The following is a 20,009-nucleotide window of genomic DNA, read 5'->3' on the forward strand; positions in this document are numbered from 1 at the left end:
TGTGTTGGCTAAAGTTGGATGTAGTTATAATGCAGCAGGTGTGTGGCTTCATTTAAATTTATGGTGTTTGTAGCGTCATTGTACATTTTGTACTCTTTTTTGATGTGGTTAAATCCTAACCTTCTCTCAAACGAAAATCTCAGTACGTACTACATTTGACTTTGTACTTATGTTGTTCCATTTTCTTAATGTGATCCCGTAGCGTAGTAGCACGGGTATCTTACTAGTAGTCTGGCAAATTTGACTTATTAAAATGAACGGCCAAGGTTGCACCCTTGCAGGAACACCAGAATCAAAGCTTGGCTCTAAAGCCTCAAGGGACCACATAATAACCAAAGACTCTGTCTATACCATCTCTGTCACCACAGCGTCACATTATTGTTGAATTGTCCGCGGAACATCTAAGTTTGGGGTATACAATAGATCGAGCGACGCAAATTATGACGCTGATGGTTCTGGCTCTTTCCCCTCCCCCCCCCCCCCCCCCCCCCCCCTGTTCACAATCTTTGTACTGTCAGCCGGCGCCACGGTGTTAGGCTCCTTGGTGTACATGATACAGTCGTCGAGAGTGTAAATCCTGAGAGCGAGCGAGGATACAGTTGAGGTCTTGATAGCTACTGTGAAGGAGGACCAGTACCACCAATCATTCTTCAAGAACTCGGATTTAATCACTCTCTCCAACATGCTGGTCGCCAATACCATCTGGAAGAGGCACAGAATAGATACGGTTAATCAGTACAGTGGCTAATAACAGCCCTCTCAAGCATTTATTTGTATGGAGATGATGATGTTAGAGAGCTTTTAATATAATGGACAGGCACAAAAATAATAAAGACTAGTATATTTTTTTTTTGTGTGGCACAAATTAAGGTGAATAAATAGATGATGAACTCACCTTGGATATTGATTCTGCATGTTTGACGAAAGCACGCCATGAACGCCTTCGCATTTGTTGAGACTTTGAGGCTCTCAAAGCTTCCTCGGGCAGCGCTGCATCTATATCAAGCAAATTTATCTTCTGTTGCTTTAGGATATGTGAGTTTCTTCCTGTAACAGGCCTCAATGATGACTCCGGAACCAAGCCACCGTTAACAGCTAGCAATCTTGTTGTTGGCTTGTCTGTTGCAGAAGATGCTGCTTCGTCACTGGAAGTAGTGTCAGTATCAGGGGCTGGCTCCTTAGATTTTGACACATTTTCATCACAGGAAGTACTACCTGCAGGACAATTTTGCGCAGAATTGGACCTCTCCTGCCCTAACTTTTGTGCAGACATTGCCTGGCATTCCACTAAGGAGTTGGAAACCCAATCATCATTTGGGATGTCATCTTGCTTTTCGTTTTTATTCAGAATGACTGGAGGATCAATAAAAGCTGCACGCGAAGGGACAAAAGACGGAACTCCGTTTGATCCAATAAGTCCAATATCCTTCACTATCTCCTTGTTTGAATCATTGGTGGCAAATTTTCTGCAAATCTCTTCAAAGTTATAAGGGCATGACTTCATCGGTTTTGTGGAGTCAGAGGTGGGGCTAGGATGAACAGAATCCTTCTCCTTGTTGACATGTCCATTGCACTTTCCAGCATGATCTTCATACTCCGTTGATGTGAAGTAAGTCTCGTGACATGCTGTGCAGTGATGTTGAGCTGGCCATATAGGCTCTAAGCAGTCGCAGCGGCATGTTTTCCCCAAAATTGCTGCAGCCTTGGTACTGGGAAGTTCCATAAGCTGCTGCTCGCTGCTGTTCGACGACCCCTTGGATGATACTGGAGGATCACTGAGAACAAAATTACCCAGCTGGTGATTAAGATGCCTCAGCCGCTGCCACTGCCACTGCTGGATAGCTCGTTTCAGCTCCTTCTCCCTTGGATCGTATTCCCTTAGCCAGTCAACAAGGCTACGGATTTCTTCATCCGATTCATAAACAATGGCAGATGCAGAATTCCACCCTTTACAATCAGAAGTAGACCCACCAGCGACCAGTAAAGGACGTTTACCAGAGCGTCCTAACACCCAGTACAGTCGACCCAAGGAATCCTTTCCCAGAAAATCTCTTCTCAGGGATGCCATATTAAGCTCCGACTCTACTGTGCCAATTGACTCCTGCACTTTTGAAATCTGGTCCGATAAGTATCCATTTCACCATATGAAGTCCTCATTTCCTCCTTATCTTTCAAATCCTTCAATTCATAATTCAAAGCATAAAACTTCTTCTGGAGATCATTGAACTTATCTGGACATTTTCCTATATGTTCTCTTATCAGGACTGTGTTGAGCATTTCATCACAAAGAAATTTCAGCATATCTATTCTCTGCATTTTGAAGATAAATGTTAGACAATGTAGGTTGTCACTTTGTCCACTATGAAAATCAGCACTCAGAGAAATTATTAGGTATACCGTAAAATACTAGAGAAAAGATGATTTGTCCAAGTAAAATCATATAAAGGAATACGAGGAAATTTGCAATACACAAAGAACTTAAACTTCCAAACATTAAACAATAGAGATATTTACTTGAAACATAGAAGAGAAAACCATACCTCTTGTGTGCTAAGCTCCCAGTACTCCTTTTGTGTCACTGCTGCAGCTAACTTAATAAGCATGTCATGATAGGTTCCTTTCTGCTGTGGTTTCAAATCCTGAACACCCTGGTCAAGATGTGATTTCCTTTGAGCTGACATGCATGATGGTTTGCCGTGAAATGCATGAGACTCTGCTCCTTTTCGTTGTCGCTTAAAATCCTGAGCACCCTGGTCAAGATGTGATCTCTCTGGCTTTAACATGCATGATGGGCAGAACCAGTCTTCTCGTGGTATATGAGCTAGTGGTGGATTCAGGCAATAAGTATGGTACTCTGCGTCGCAGTCATCACACAAGAGAACAACGTGATCGTCTCTATCAATGCCACATACTTTGCAAATACCCACCTCCCATGGAGCTTTAGGTAATTTGGTCGCTGCAGTCAGAATATCATGTAGCTCCTCATGGATTTCTGAACCAGTATTCTCATTAGAGAGGTAACAATCAAATCTCTGAACAAGGTCAAGCACCTGCACCAGTCATGTAAAAAGAACAGAAAAGCCAAAAGGTTTACTTAAATCCTTGGAAATAATATAACTTAGTAAACAGTAAATTTAACAGTAAGCTAATATATACTCAAATCAGCATAGGTAATCCCAATGAGATGGTATAAAGCTAAATAAGTGAGCCATTTTTTCCTAGTTGCAATGTTATCTTGATCATAAACGCAGGTGAAATGAAATTCTGGAATCAGCATATCCTGTCCTAACCTTGGGAGAGCAGATATGCAGCACTGAACATTTGAACATGTAACTATTTAAACATATACAGTTACTGCAATTGAGTAGCACATGGGTATACTCAGAATATTTCACATCGTATGACAAGCAAAAAAAAGAAAGGAACCGGCACATGGGTATTGTTCAAACTATGTTTTCCTTAACTGAAAATTGGTAGTCAAGTATTGCACAAACAACAAGGAAATACGGAGGTGTTCTGCAATCAAAAGACACAATTTGCTAAAAATGTCCTTTAACCAGTTGAAAAGTAGGTGTTCGAAGCAGGTAAACTACCATACAGAAAGGGATAACAAACCTCTGTCTTATACAATTCAAAACTCTTAGAGAATTCTGCAACCATTTCCACTATATCTGTTCGATTGGCACATGCAGCATACAGATTACGGATTACCTGTAGGTAAACATAACAGATCAGCAAATTTTTCTAGTTTGTGCACAAGCTAACAGTAGGAGTATTTGCAGGCACATGAAGTCATCCATGGAAAATCTGAGAAAATATCCCATGCGTACCTCTTGCACATCCTCAAAAAAAGTCTCCCAAGATCCACAGTAAGCACCCATAGCCAACCTTATATCAATTGTGCGGAAGTCCAAAGGGCGTGGCACCATACCAGAAAATCCAAGGATGCCCTCATCCTCATAGTCATTAGAGTTCACTAGAATAGTTCCAAGCAGATTCCCCAAGATCTTATATTCATCTGAGGAAATGGCATGGCGCAGAGCAATACGACACTTCTTCAAGATAACCTCTGAGATGGAAATAGTTTTCCTTTCATTTCTTGGGTTTTCAGGTTTTTGTGGCACTGTTACACGGCGTGCCTCTGACAACACAGATAAAACAGCTTTCTGCAACAAGGCAAAATAATCTTTTAGTGTATTTTCAAATAGTCCCCTAGTCACAAGGGTCCTCAAATTAAATAGAAGATAGACAAAAGTATCATGGCAAAGAATAAGTCTAATCAGGTGGCGAGCGAATACATTTCTTCAAATACAACATAAGCATGGCCGTGCTATGCACTGACTCCTCTTCTGGTAGTTATAGTGTATAGTAAAACTTTGGTTAAAATGCGAGGCTGACAGCAAGTTCATGTTAACCGAAGTTTCCTGCTCAGGCTAAAAAAACATGTAAATATAAAAATACATCAGCTGACTGGTTTCCAAGGTTTCAAGAAAAATTCTACAACCATTCCTGTCATCCTTTTAAAGGGATAGAATACTTCATCACATAAAACAGTAAAACAAAACAAGTGTTAGGGGAACTAGAAACTAGAATTTATGCATTTGTATTGACGGCCAAGGGCAAATACATGAGGAGTTGCAATCTAGACTGCAACCCAAACAACAAACGGTACTAAAACATAAACTAATACAAACTCATACTTTTATTTTAGCAACTTGTTACTTTTTAAGAGAAAAACACCATAAGCATTGCAGCTCGATCTATCAATAAAAAGATTTTTATAAGGGCCTGAGAGCAGGTCAAAGCCAGAAAAAGGAAAATAAACGCAGTCTGGAACAGCAATAATACAATGACTGCAGCCTGCAGGAGCATTACTAACCTTGGTTCGTCCAGATGCATTAGCCTTGTAGACCTCTTTACTTATCGAATGTTCCAAAATTTTCCTTGCCCATTCTGGTGGTTTTCGGCCCAAAGCTTCATAAACACAATTTCTAATTCTCGTTCCCACATTTGTCGGTAATTTTCTCATAGGCTCTAGTGCTTCTACCCAATCTGGCAATGTTCTATTATCAGCAATAGGCACCTCAGCAGAATACTTGTAATTCATCATAAAAACCTTGTTTCCTTCACTTGGTAGAGAACTGCATATCAAATTCTCCGCCTCCAGAAGCAGCTGAAAATACAAGACAATAATTACAGTGCAGCAAAAATACACATGAAATTTACCATCGTCTAAAATAAGAACACGGGAAATTTAAATATCTCTTAGTGGGTGAACAAAACACTATAGATAAATCATACAACGAATGTAACACAACATCCTTATAAATTGTATTCGATATTATCAAAATATCACACAGCTGGACAAGGAATCAATGTAGTCAAGATATCTCCAGCCAAATAAGCAAAACCAAGAATCGTGTCTCCACAGAAAAGCTTTGAAAAATATCATAGAGAAAAACAAATGGGCAGTCTTGTAACTGATTATACTCGCCTTGCTAGGCTTGTACATACCTCTTTTTACTACTAGTACGAAATAAATATAAATACAGAGTAATGGCATTCCCTGTTGTTTTACCCTATAAAATAGAAAGCAAGACTGATGGTGACAGGTAACCCAAAAAACCAAGGTTTTTTCCTAAGCAGGATAAAACAGGGATATGTGTTATGTCCCTCATGGAAACAACATAGAAACATACTATTATGTAGAGTTAACGTGTATAATATAATTATACAGGGTTCGAATCAAAGCAAATATTAATAAAAAGAAATAAAAAGTTAAAGAAAAATCTAAAAACAGATAGCAAATAACCATAGCATACAACAAGCTAAAGACTACAACTCATGTCTGATTGAAGAAGGAAAGGAAGGAATGATCCAAATGAATCACAAGGTTCAGCTAATTGTAGAAGTAAAATGCTTACCAGGGCATCCTTCTCCATGCCGGCAACCCCAGGTACTGCTCCGCACAGGACGCCACCATCACCGTGTAGGCAGCGGAATAACTTCACCCCTTCTCGACTGGAAATATCTGACACATCCATGCACCCCTTTATGGAAGAAATAGCTAACATATACCTTCTAGCCAACTCTGGCCAAGTCAACTTGTTAGCAGTTAGCATATCAAAGTTAAATTCCTTTGCTGAAACAAGGCTCTCAGTGTCCTTCTTTCTCCCGCGCCTGGGTTTTGAATCTTTGGGGTCAATGTTGAGCTTTGATAACACCTCACCAAAAAGAACCCTAATGAGTGCAAGATGAACCCTGGGCAATACTGTACCAGTGCACCTCCCAAGTGTCTGGGCTGCCAATTTATCTAGACGCGCTTCCTTCATAGAGGAAGTTTCAACAGGAATAAATACAGACACAATCTCTTCGTTATTGGAGAGACCAGATTCACTATTTGAATGTGATATTGAAGCATCAGCAGGGGAATTCATTGGTGAAGAGTAATCCCTACATTCCTGAAAGCCCTTTGACAGTGTTTCTTTCTGACTTGCACAAATTGGCCATGGGTCAGCAAGGTCATCTTCTAATTGTTCATATGAAGGCACATCTTTGAGATCAATGATTTCAGCAAAGCGCCCCAAGAACTCCCATATCTGCAAGAAAATTTGAATGAGAAGATGGATGCAAGAATAAAAAGGAAATGCACAACTTTGTAAAGATGTGTTTCTCAAATAGCAGAAACAGTGACAAATATGTGAAGAGCTACCTGGAAAACATCTGCTGCCGATTCTGGTTGAAGCTTATGGCTAATAGGACGTCCCGGAGGTAGCTTGCGGATGCTAGAACCGCTGGGCTGAGCATGATCGTGTAGCCCAGTCACCCCACCATGTCTACCATATGGCGTATCCCCATTACTTTGACCATCTTTATACACAGATAAAAGTAAACCACTTGCAACTGTTACAGAAGAATGAAATTCTGCCCTATTGCACAAGAACTGTTAGTTTACGCAAGACCTGGATCTAGGAAGAGACTCCACAATTTCTTGAACAAATTCCAAATCAAGCCCAATTCTATCATGGTATAACCAATTCTTCAGTAATGTATAAGTAGATTCCACATCATTCTTCTTTTCTGTAACTCGTGGTATACTGGGGCCATTGGATGAGCAAAATCTAGTTAAGGGAGCGTAAGGACCATCAAAGTTCTGACATCCACTCCCCTTGTTTAATAAATGATATTCGCTGTTGTGTGTGCATGAGAATACCAGATGCCCATGTTCCTTGTACATTTTTTCACAAGCTTCCACCATAGCAGAAGAAATCATCCCCCATACTGAAGAGGATGATGTTCCTTCAAATGTAAACTCACCAATTTGGTCATTAATATTGGCTTCTTTACTTGGTGGAATATTCTCAGAATTTGAAGGTAGTATTTGCGACATCATATTTGAACTCTGTACATCATTGCAACCCAAAGAAGTCCTTTTATCCTCCGTATCATTGGTAAGACATGATAGAAAATCTTGTTTAGTCTCAGAGGGACTATCGATCATCATATAAAGATCATCATCCATATCATTAGCAGTATCTCCAATAAAGCTGCTACTTTCCTTTGTTTCAGCGGCCTTTCTTGCACCATTCTGAGAGAGAATGGTCGAGGCTTCTGGAAGGGGGAACACTGAACATGGTAACCTTCTGACCTTAAACAAAGGCGCAAAACTCCCTCCATCACACACCTCACACTCAAACAGTGAACCAGTGACTCTATCATGCCAATAAGATGTAAAACCAACTGGCCATATCTGATGGCAATTGTGGTAGCTTGCCTGTTTATCGATTTCTCCCAAGCTAGTTATAAAGAAATCTTGATATTGAACAGGTAGGCCAACCTAGAGTAACAACACAAAAAAGCAGTGTTATCAAAATCAGCGCGAAGTGAACGTAAGATAAAAGAACTGCAGTATAAGAATACAAAGGCTGTAGCAGTGGGAAACAATAACATCTAAAATGGACACTGGATGAAGAATACGAATATGAAACAGGTAATGAGATACTCACACTGCCATGATATGCTTGACGGTTGCAATTTTCCGCAAGAAATTTTGGAGGCTTTGGTAGATTTCTTTCTTCTTTACGACTCCAGTCTGTTGCTTTCGTAAAAAATGATGGCTCCATAAAAGTACTGGAACTTCCAAACTCGTGCTTCTCAGAAAACTTGCGAAATGCTGATTTTTGTGGAAAATCTCTTCTCCTGCAGCATGTATTATTGGAGCTCTGTTCTATGTTTCCATAAGCAATGAAATTTTGATCCACAGGAGGAAATTGTTGTCTCATGTTAAAACAATGAGGAAGACCAAATGCTGGCATAAAGTGATTCCCATCTGCAACATGATAGCCAGAAGTGGATTATTATAAGATGCACCACCAATGATGGTCAATAGTTACTTTAGAGACCAGACGGCTATAGCTTCAAACGGTAGCAGGAACCATAATTTTTTGGAACTGGAATTAAATTTCCGTTTATGGATAAACACATAGTACGCCTAAGTGGCCACACATGCACTGAACATGGGGGCAAGCAGAAGTTGATTTTGATGGTTAGGACAACCAATTGCTGTCTAAGAAAGCATGGAAAAATATCAAAAAAAAGCAAATAAATCTCTCTTGCAGTACATATGATTGCTCTAATATCCTTACCAAAAGGAGTTGTATTATTCAACTGCAGCCCCTCAAAATGTGGAGTAGCCAATTCAGTCAAATGAGCTCCATCAGCAACACTTACTCTGCGAGGAGGACCAAAACAAAATATTAACTCTCTTGTGATGACAATGTCTGTACAACAAAGGTTATTAGAAAACTTCCTATAACATTTCTGATACTATTATTTCAGAGCACCCCAAAACAGTCCAATTTATAAAGTTTATCGCTAAATAGCTGCCACAAGTTACTTGTAGCTTCACTTTTCTTTGCAAAAAGCAGAATTTCAACAAATCAAAAGGTTTTTACTTCGAACAGATCTTTCAAGAGTAGTCAAAACAATAACCACTTGACAATTAAACAGCGAGCATCATGTACAATAAATGAAAGCACTGCTGTGTAACACAATGAACCAGCTATAGAAAATGCAAGCACGCTTTCAGCGCTTATTCTCTTCAGCATAGCACATAAAAGTAGTCTAAAACAATGAAAGGACAATAATGATCTGATTGTTCTACAATTTAGTTTGCAGTACTACTGAGAATTATTGGCGGCACAACCTATTCACCTGCTATGGTTATAAGCTTCTTAACACACTGATTTGCAAAGAAAACTCGATTAGGAAAATTCAACTCCATAATAATCACTAAAGGTACAGAATAACAATCATCAACATAACTAAACATTGTACAGAACGACCAATATGTTAACATTGTACTAAACATTGTGGGCTGAAAATAGAAATAGTTAGCTTCAAATCATGTTTGATTTTGAAGTTATACTGCAGTTATCTAGTTGGCTGCAGCAATTTCACAACCAATATGTGGATTTAAGAAGATCAAAAGATCTGCTAAAGGAAACAATGAACACTGGGGCAATTTTGTCCATGAACTCAAGAGAAAGGTTCACCAAATAATATGTGACAAGAATATAGACCAAACAAGGTGGGGAAATTGTACAGAATCTATGCATGTACCAGAACTAATAGCCAGGAATAAATAAAGCAAACTTTGATGGTCTGATGCAGGTATAACACTTAACAAAAGTTCAAAATTCTAGAGCTCAGAGCCCTCCGCACCGCCCCCCCCCCCCCCTCCCCCAGCACCACCTCCTCCAAGGAGAGAGACTTGTCTGTATATATCATAAAGTAAAGTAGAACAATTTGGTATAGGGACACCTGGTTGAGCAATTTTTCTAAGTACATAAGCCATTCTCTTTATGTGAATCTAAATGTGATATCAAAATAAATAGACAAGAAATTGCAAAAAAGGGCATGCGTGAGGGTTCATGATCGAAAGCATAGAACGTTACTTTCCGAAAGGCATTCTTTCTCTATAAATTTAGTGTGAAATATATCTTTTCAAAATATAAGAACCAAGCAATTTGACAGACCATGATCCAGTCTCCAAAGGAGACCATCCTTCCAATATTTATGGAATAACACAACCAGAATAGGAAAGGACTAAATCCATAACATCAATGCACCCTAACCTACACTTCAAGTCAGGCCAGAATCACTAAGCAGTGCATGTTTTCACAAATGCTTGCATAATCTTATATGATGTATATGATATTGAAATGCTTTAATAAAGGAAAGGCATCATTTGCTAACAGTTGGGTAAAATGCGTATGAACTGATCAAGAAAATTTGCAGCCATGTGAGAGTTGTCATGCTAAAAGAAGAATAGGATAGATGATTAGTGGGTTTTCAATACATAACTTGGTTAATGGATGCCCCTTCTACCTTAACAGAAATATGTTTCATATAATTTATGCCTGCCTATTTTTTTTACTTTTATTCAAAATCTTTATTCCTCACTAAGGATGTGCACATGGTTGTAATATTCCAAGATTATCAAATACACAGGGGCAGACCCCAGGATTAATAAGCCTGGCAGGAAACCCAACAGTTTTCAGTGAGAAAGGAAATCATGTTAATATCAAACCCAAAAGAAATTTCCATACAAGAATTTGAAATTTGAATTCATAATGCAAAACATTAGAGCTAAGTTTTCTTATCAAAGTGCATGCTCCCATTTGACAGTAAAAACAGTCACAGAAATTTCATAGTACCACCAAGCGGTATGTTCTTTAGAAATTCTGTAATTGTGAACGCCGGTGGAGTCACCTTACAACTTTGGTGCCCACGCTGGCACTCAAATTTGGCCAGCTCCCCCCCCCCCCCCCCCCCCCACACACACACACACACACAAGATTCAAGGAAATCATGACTGCAATAGGCTGAGGGACAGCAGAGGTGGTGTGGTCCATGCAATTGATGTTTGCCACCGTATTAGGAACTACTTCGGAGAGGTACTGCATTATACTCTTCTCCACAAGAATTAAACAGAAGAAAAGCAAGCCGGTCGTGTAGAGAGCTCAATTACTGGATGCCCAACTCCATCCCCACAGCACTCTCCGCGCACAGGACTGGAAACAGGATGAATACTATCCGAGAGATCCAAAGTCAGATCCAGTAGTGAGCCATTAAAGAAGGCAATTCAATATCCAGCAGAATCCACTGTAGTATGATTTGCTTATTTCATCCCAGAACAAATTCGGATTCAGAAAAGGGAGTTTCTATCATGAGAATTCATAAAGTTGACCCTCTATTGGCCGGTCAGCCAAAAATGACAATAGTCCAATGAAAAAAATAGCGTGCTACAAGATTTAGCACCGCCCTTCTCCAGATTATAGGGTGCTATATTTGAAAATAGTGTTTTGCACAAAAATAGAATATATATATATATATAATGTCAAATATGAGGCAAAATCTATTTGAGTGGAAGCACAAAGTCAGCCAGTGCCATCGATCCAATTTTAAAATTTAGTTTGAACCCGCCCCCCTCTCTTCCCTATTTTCTCTCCATCCCCTGCAGACCGGAAGCGACCACGACACCCGCTCGATTCGTCAAGCCGGCAGTCAGATCCGCCAAGACTGGCCTAGGATTCGTTGGCCCTGACGTCCCCTACACCGTGTGCTCCCCATCTCCTCCATGGCCACACCCCCTCGTCTCCTTCCCGTGGCAGATGCATCAAAGAGGAGGAGCACGCGCATGCGCATGAGCAAGCAGCATCAGGAGGAGCTCAGCGAGGTGAAACCGTGGAAACAGTAGAGGAAAGTGTTACCTGGTGGCTGACTTGCCGCCGTTGCCGATGGCGTGGCTGACATCAGCCCTTCCTGTGTTGGCTGGAGTCAAGCTGGAGATAGCCGCCGCCTTTGCCCCTCGTGAGAAGACGCTGCCGCCATCGCTCAAAGCTCGGGTGGGAACTGGGAAGGGGGGATGCGGACTAGGGTAACATTGCCTCATTGGTTAGGTCTGACACTGAGAATGAGTGGAGTATGGGCTGTCGCCTGCCAAGGGGTGTTTTTGGGCCGCTGGGCTGTTGTTTTCTCTGTTTCAGATTTTTGCATGACGCTACAACGCTATAACACTACAACTTTTAGCTCGGAAATAGTGCACTATTATGCAATTAGCACCGTAGATGCCAAATTTTGTATTGTTCATTGCCGCAGTACCATAATGCCGGCTATGACTCTCTTTAGATGAGAATCATCTTCTCCAGTGAGCATCAAAGTTTGGCGAGGGCTTTCAAGGTGGAGAAAGATCTAACTAGCTAAGAGAGAGAGAGAGGAATTGGACTACCACACCACCAACCGACGGCAACAACAATGGCTCTAACAATAATGGAAGGGCCTCCCACTGCTCCAACATCCTTCTTTGCCACAACTGAATGTAGTCAACCTTCATTTCTTGCCATCAAACACATTGTACATGGATCAGCATTTGGCATCGTCAACAACCTGACTTGGAAAGATATCAGTCCACAAAGCACAGAAAAGATAATTAGGCAGCTAACCAAGGATCCCTCAATCCTAGGGATTGGCTGCAGTTGATGACATGAGATGGAAGGTGGAAAAAAAGTGCAGGATCATGAGCACTCACCAAGAAACCAATAGCAGCGACTACTGAGGTGAAACACTCACACCAAGCACATGGGGCTTGCTTAAAGCCTTAAAGAGAGCGACGAAGATGACATACCATGTTGTCAAGAACAGAATACACTGATAGTGGCTGTATACAGACCTCGCACAACTCACCATGCATTAAGAAAGGCATTCTTGACATCAAGTTGAGAGACAAACTAGTGGCAAACAGAAGCCATGACAAGGATGCGAACTGTTGTCACGTGTGCCACATGAGAAAATGTCTCCCCATAGTCATGACCATGCTCATGATGAAAGCCACGAGCGATAAGACGAGCCTTGTAGCACTGAAGAGAACCATCACAACGAGTCTTAACCTTGTAGACCCTCTTACAACTGACGGGAGTGTGTGGCAGGCCAAAAGGGCACGGGTTGGGCGGAGAATCGGCGGCACACGAGAGTGGCTTTCCATCACGCCCGATTGAGAGGAGTGACTACCGAATGAACTTGATTGGAGCGAGACGGGCAACAACTGTGAATCTAGGCAACGTGAAAACGGCTAGGAGCATGGGAATGCAGAGGCGACCGTGGGATTAAGATGGTGGTGAGAGGAGATCGAGAGGAACTCGAGTAGAGAAGACCAGAAAGAAAGATCGGGAGGGAGACGAGTTGTGGCTTTTGGAGTAAATATTGAATCCCTAAACCTAACTTTTGGCACCATGCGAGGAACTATGCAATTTGTATTTCCATTAGGCCATAGCTTGTGACCCCATAATGCAACATAACTAAGAGATGATATTGTGGTTACCCACATGCGAGGGGAATGTGATTTTTATAATTACCGAACTGGACCATTTCAGAATCCAATGTATAGATAGGATATGGTAAGAGATTCTTTTACATCTATACAGACTATCTGCTCTGATTTCGAACCCAACACACTAGATATATTATTCATAATATCCGATGATATTAGGATTATGGAGTCTTTTAGAGAGATTATCCAACCCTCTTAAATAGGATAATGCGAATAGAACTTCAATAAAAAAAACTTGTCATACAAATGTTACTTATTTATGACATGGTGTGCTTGACTCCTAATGTTTTACTTGTGGAAGTTTACTGCCTTATAGAGTTTATTATGTGCTTCTAATTGTTATATATCACATTGTAGTTATGTATGCCCTTTACTATTGTAATTTTGTCCGGCATTTAAATATTCTTCGCATGTGTTTATTACCCATTTACTTGTGTCTATTCTCGGAATGAGGCATTATGCTACCCTGCCAAGTCTAGCTCCGACATCATCTGTATACCACTCTGCTTCTGAATCCAACAAAATAATGTGGAATAGGGTATTGCAAGTCTACCCTCGTCTGAGCAGTATCTGATCAAATACACTTCACTTGCACCTGTAAGCTACATGTCACGGATCATGCTCCACGCCACCCGATGACGAGCAACACCCTAAGGTGTGAAGAAGTTAATCATGAAATCATATCATACTTCCTATTCTTTAGCGAAGGCACCAATGAAAAAAAAGATCAAATGGCATAATGCGGGCAAGGCTGTCCAACTGTCGCCAACACCGAGGGTGTTCGTGGCAGGGTGGCATCACGACATCACACAATGCCATCCGTTGCTCCTTTATCACGGCCAATGTTTCCACCACACCCTCCTATATGGTCATGACATCTTGTAGGTGGTTTGATGTTCTCGAAGGTGTCCCTGGTGAGTATTGTCACCATATTGTTGTTGTTGGCTGTCAACTTGCTCCAAGGAGACTTGATGACAAAGTCTATGGTGAGCACAACGAAATTATGTATTTCGTTCACCGTGCGGTAATTAATACAGTGCAAGTTGCATGGTTGTGCCTTGATTAAGATGATGCACAAGTCAAGAGAAGAGAATGTATCCTTGGGATATAATTTTACTTCATTGATTGTTGTTTTGCTCAAGCATAGGCTCTTCTGCATATGTAGGAATGGCCTCTTAGCAAGTTCACCATGAAGATATCGGTAAATAGTAAAATCTTCAATCCACAAAATATGGAAAATTGTGATCATGAGAAAACCTAGTATACCCTCAATCCTGAGGATTCCCATAGACCTTGCAATATGGGAGTCCTTTGGGATGTAGGTCAACGACTCACAATATGAGGTTAGTTCATCTTCCGTACATGGCCTAAGGTAACCCCCTTTTTGTGGCGAAATTGTCGCATATGGGTTTACATATATGCCATTTGCTATATAAGGGGATACCATGGTATACCTCTCCGAGAATCACCATCGATCAAATGTGTAGAAGGTCCCACTCGGACTTCTATGAAGATGCGCTGAATTGTGTGATGGCTAAACTCACAAAATACAAGTAATACTGGTGATCAAACATTACCAGTCTTAAACCTTGAGAGTTTGTTACTCTAAGCCTTCAGAAAGTACCTAATGGCTCTTTAGTGTTCAGACACAACGACGATTCCATTTACACATCAGAACTATGTTTGTAGTTGGTCGAACAACAGAAAGAAAGATCGGTTAACATCTCAAATCAAACAGTTATAAGGAGTTAGAACAAATGACCATCTACAAGTAAGGTGTCAGAAAGAGTTCCCATGGTATTGCAAAATAACAAAAATTGTTAAAACTAGTAGTAGCAGCCACAAGTAGAAACATGGTGATGCCAATTTTTGAGTCGCGGCAATGGTCACGGACTGCATAGAAGGTCATAGATAAATTCCAAAAGGGCAATGTTACATCGGCGGGAACAAGTCACGGGCGAGGGAAGAGATTGGAGTTGGGCCATGCTCGATCTAATTAGGATGGGCCATAGGTAAGAAAGAAACAGAAATGATTCAATGCAGTTGGTCAAATAAGGAAGGGTTGTGACAAATCAAGAAATTACTGGCTAAAGGAGACAAGAAAATTGAAAAGATTTGTGTGGCTCTGGATGAAGTTGAAGAGAAAAAAAGAACTCGATGGAGTAACAAATAACCATGGACATGCCAAACTAAAAGATCCTTTAGAGATCTAGCTAAAGACTGTGTAGCAAGGTCGAGGCGTCAAGGCCGGCAATATTGAATCTGAAGAAAGAAAGCTAACAACAAGAGTCGTGTCCACTGATCTTGAGCAATGACGTGATGATAAGTATATAAGAGGCACCGAAATAGATTTCCATGGCGATAGAGGTTAGGCACAGATGCTAGCAGAAAGACGATGTACATGTTTGTGTGTGATGTCCCATACATTGTAGTGCATGGGAGGTTAGGGATACCATTCACAATGTTGTGACTCGTAACAAATCTACTCACAACTACAATGTAGACACAATTCAATCTTGTAAAAAGATTTCTGGATTATGTGAATACAAAAGAACTAGTTCTATGGGTAGGTGGCGCTAGAGGTACACAAAATGTATTCGTACATCGACCATGTGAGCACTCTACCCGCCCTCTTTTTGTCTCGCTTACCATACATCAGTAAGCCTATGCCATCATTGACATTTGGTAGCATCAACACTAACTACTGCTATTGGTGGCAATTCTTCCTACTATAGCTTGATCCACGGGCCTGACAAACATGTCAAAACCATTCTTCCTCATGGGCGGCACCACCGGTGGAGAGCCGTGATGAAGCCCAATTGTGGTGCTGGTGTTGGAACAATCGTCGACCATGGGTTTCCTTATCAAGTAAAATCTTTACACGATGATGAAGATAACACTTTAATGGTGGAGGAAGGTTTGTCAAGAAGAGTGGTGGTACAAGCATCCGACCACAAGTCACTATACTTGATCTCTCTCCATGATGGGCCTTTCATACAAGTTGTATGCATCATCTTGTGCTCACATGTCCCTTGTACATGATATTGACGTGATAAAACCCTAGACGTTGGATGAATCGTCCACCATTTCAATCTCCGCCAATTTCCCTCGCCTTCGACAATCGATTTAGCCTTAGGAAGTAAGGATCAATATCTCGCTAGGAGTTTAGGTGCCTTCTTTGTTAGTCTTGTGTTTGGTTGTGATGGCCCCATGGTGGTCTCCCAACTCCATCCTCGACCTAGTGTGACCAACATGATATACCTCATAGAGCTAGTGATTCTCAATGCTCATTAATTTGGGCTTTCCGCCTTTTCTACTGGTTGTACGTCCGAGCAACAGTTTGGCAGCCTGCCTTGCAAGGGTTGTGTCCCTTAACCACAGTGTTTTCGGTCATATAGGTTCTCACCACTTGAGCTAGGCAACTCATGTGGCTCTTCAAAACCTATAAGGTTGGCTTGGCTTGTGCGGGTTTGACCTTTTGTGGTTTCGTCACCGAAGACATGGAGAAACATCAGACATTAGATCTAAAGACATTGATGTAACTTCTGGGTTTATCATGGATTTTCTTTGTTGGTGGCATTCCAGTTGTTCCGATCCATTGTACTATCGCTAATCAATCAATAAAGCTAACTCATTGTTGTGCGGAATCCCCATCTACCATTTCCATCCGCAGCTCAGTAGCCAGCCACCTTCGTCGCCGATGCTTCATTTCCTTCTACTATACTACTAGTGATCCATGCTCCAATTAATCACACTAATCCAAATCATCTTCTCTTGTGAACCCGGTAGATTCATTACTTTACTGGAACATACTAAGTGATACCTAGCCACAAACTTAATGGACCGAAAGAGAACCCACAAAAGAGTTCATGATCCACATTAAAGATAAAGTTCAAATTTCCACACTAGAATTTTGAATAAGGAAAATACCAGACAGTAATATCATGCAACAATGCAAGAGAAACCAATCAAGATGCCTTCACAATGAAAGAAAACATGAACAGCTACAAATTTCTATCGTACAGATTTGCAAGTCATAGTGATTTTAAAATTCCCTAAGGCTGAACTGCATGTACCTATCAAGGCCCAAACATGCAGGTGTCCCACTTCAATAAACTAGTAACACAAATCAAATTAGCGCCACAACTAGAATAAAATAAAATTATTTTTAAAAAAAGTTCTTATTTTCTATTGGATTGAATTTAGCTCTACAACTATCAAACTCATCAATCAATATGGTGATATAATCTGGGTGAACTCTGTAGCTATTATTTTCAAAAAAGTATAGCAAATAATGTCATAAATCATCTCCCATCTCCCAAAACTAAAAGACACATCTAAATTTTTTTCTTGGGGTCTGTCCAGGGCACATCGAGTGCCCTAGTTGTTGCACAACTAAGTAACTCAATCAAACATAAAAAGAAGAGAAAAAGGAAAAAAAAAGAAAATACCCACACGAGTCTTCGTGAAAATCAATGACATAAAACTTAGATGTGCAATACTTAGGACACATCTAGACATGCTTTAGCAAGACAGGAGAAAAAGGAAGGCACATCTAATTTGTAAGTTAATCAACTGTGTTGCGTCGTAAGTCAGCCCGTTACTTAGACTATAGGTTATACTGCAATCTACAAGAAAAATAACTGCGCGGTATACCTTCAGGGTGGGTCGGTTGCTGGAGGAATATATAAACTAGGTGATCGCCGGGCTCGTGTACTCGATGATGGCATGGTGCATCCATCGGTACCGCGGCAGGAGGATCTACACGGGCTGAGACGGCGGGGCTCGGTATCATGGCGTACGTTCTGTGGCGTCTCGCGATCGACTAGCGCAGCTGCAGGCGCAGAATCGATCTGAACTGCTAGGCTAGGTCAACTCACGGTGCCTGGCCTAAAGATAAAACATGGGCTTGTTTTTGGGCTTGGGTATACAGCGCAACACAATTGGGCTCCAGTGCAATAAACTAATAACACAAGTCAACCCCCCAAAAAAAACACAAATCAAATTAGTGCCACAACTAGAACAAAATAAAATTATCATTGTGCATGCCCTCATTGCCGTGAAAGGGTGACAGCGGCAAATTACTAATTACATGCATATCAGGGATAAAACATGCAGAAACCACAAATTACTCGGTGTGGCCACTAAATTAAAAGAAGATGCGACACTATGCATGCTGGACTCTTGCTAGTTAATGCTTTAGAAAGCCACTGCTACCAATTGCTAATTATAGCATTCATTTTAAAGCAAGTGATTCAGGGCACAGTGTTATTAACAGTCAAGCAAAGCAAAAAAATCCAAACACCAGGTTCATATGCTGTGTTGACAGCAAGTGCATCTGTGTAATTAATCAATAATCATAAGAAGTAGCAAACCAAACATGAGCCATCGATATAACCATTACCATCCGGAAAGAACTCCCGTCAAGCAATTCCTTCCGGACGGCATGAACAACAATAATCTACGCACTTCTTAGATCTACATATAAAAATCGCTGAACAAAAACAGATGTAAAACCGTAAGTAAATTATCAAGAGGGAGCTGACATAACTGCCTGGTGATGTCTGGGACGGTGACGGCACATTCCGGGCACATCCAGTCCTCGTTCACGGCCACCGGAGGCCGCGGCACCCGCACGCCAGGGGTGTGCAGGGCCGGCGGAGGACGCAGGGCGTGGACGCAGGATCCATGGAACCCGCGTTCGCAGGCGTCACAAATTACGGTGGATCCGGGCAACTCGGGGAGGCCGCAGAACGCGCACGGGTTCCCGCCCCACCCCGCTATTCCCGGGTGCTGCGCTAGCGCTGGAGGCGGCACCTCCACCGACGAACCTGCGAGCGCGGCCGCAATGGCCGACCTCCACCATTCCCCACGCTGGTGCGCCAGCGCTATGCCACGGGCTTGGTGCGCGAGCAGCAGCTGAGCCTGCACGTTAGCGGGAGGTGGGAGCTGTGGTGGCCACGGCGTCGGCGGCAGCGGCGGAGGAGCAAAACTGGGCGATTGGAGAACCGGCGGCGGTGGCGGCACATCCAGCCATGAACCTGCGGTGGTCGCGGCCGCACTGGCTGTAGCAGCAGCTAACCTCCACGATTCCGCACGGTTTGTACGCCAGCGCTAGCTCGCGGGCCTGGTGCGGGAGCAGCAGCTGGGCCTGCACGTTGGCGGGAGGCGGGAGCTGCGGTGGTGGCGGCGGCTGCAGCGGCGGCGGAGGAGCAACAATGGGGATGGGGGCAGCGAACTCGCGCGGGGGCGACTGGAGACCCGCTGGCGGCGCCGGCGACGGCGGGGGCGGCTCGTTGAGGTCGATGTCGAGATGTGGCGGGTGATCCATGGCGAACAGGGGATCAGGTTCGTGCTAAAGCTCAAGCTAGGGTTCGATTCCGGGCATAGCAATGGGGAGGGAGGGAGGAGGAGCTTAGAGATAGAGCGAGCAATGTAAAGCAGAAGCGCACGAGCGAAGCGGGGCTGGGTCAAGGCAGGGATTCTGGAGAGAAGAAACGGACGGGGAAATGGACGGAACACGTGGACGTGTAGGTGGAGATGGGTTGTCAATGAGCAATGTTGTGCCTAGGGAGATGGGTTGCGGTGGCGCGGAGCGCGTGACGCGAGCTCTTTCGTC

At 42.3% G+C, this 20,009-nt stretch overlaps 1 protein-coding gene across 3 annotated transcripts; it reads right to left on the bottom strand.

The window, feature by feature from the left end:
• Window positions 1-306: 306 nt before the first annotated feature.
• Window positions 307-19,030, bottom strand: LOC125530670 (methyl-CpG-binding domain-containing protein 9-like). 3 transcript variants are annotated; one of them, XM_087514439.1, is made up of 11 exons: window positions 18,942-19,030; window positions 8,646-8,731; window positions 8,007-8,329; window positions 6,713-7,837; window positions 5,925-6,599; window positions 4,880-5,173; window positions 3,831-4,166; window positions 3,616-3,711; window positions 2,541-3,050; window positions 896-2,310; window positions 307-702 (listed from the first exon to the last, which is right to left on the bottom strand). In XM_087514439.1, exons 10-11 carry the CDS (start codon window positions 2,066-2,068, stop codon window positions 439-441), a joined length of 1,437 nt encoding a protein of 478 aa, XP_087370565.1. In that variant the 5' UTR covers window positions 2,069-2,310; window positions 2,541-3,050; window positions 3,616-3,711; window positions 3,831-4,166; window positions 4,880-5,173; window positions 5,925-6,599; window positions 6,713-7,837; window positions 8,007-8,329; window positions 8,646-8,731; window positions 18,942-19,030; the 3' UTR covers window positions 307-438. The 3 variants fall into 3 exon arrangements, 2 of the variants coding, with proteins under 2 accessions (XP_087370565.1, XP_087370564.1); XM_087514438.1 differs by lacking the exon at window positions 18,942-19,030 and adding an exon at window positions 11,775-12,821; XR_015599216.1 differs by lacking the exons at window positions 307-702; window positions 18,942-19,030 and adding an exon at window positions 11,775-14,694 and having other exon boundaries at window positions 2,070-2,310.
• Between the last annotated feature and the right edge of the window lie 979 nt (window positions 19,031-20,009).

Source organism: Triticum urartu, chromosome 3A (genome assembly GCF_056163025.1).
Source record: "Triticum urartu cultivar PI428250 chromosome 3A, HENAU_Tu73, whole genome shotgun sequence".
Lineage (NCBI taxonomy): Eukaryota > Viridiplantae > Streptophyta > Magnoliopsida > Poales > Poaceae > Triticum > Triticum urartu.

What these genes read in the sequence shown, in the direction of transcription:
- LOC125530670 (XM_087514439.1), bottom strand. Translation starts at nt 2,068, where the DNA reads ATGGCATCCCTGAGAAGAGATTTTCTGGGAAAGGATTCCTTGGGTCGA. An exon ending in ATGCAGAATCAATATCCAAG is followed by an intron (nt 703 to 895) that starts GTGAGTTCATCA and finishes TGCCTCTTCCAG; the next exon opens with ATGGTATTGGCGACCAGCAT.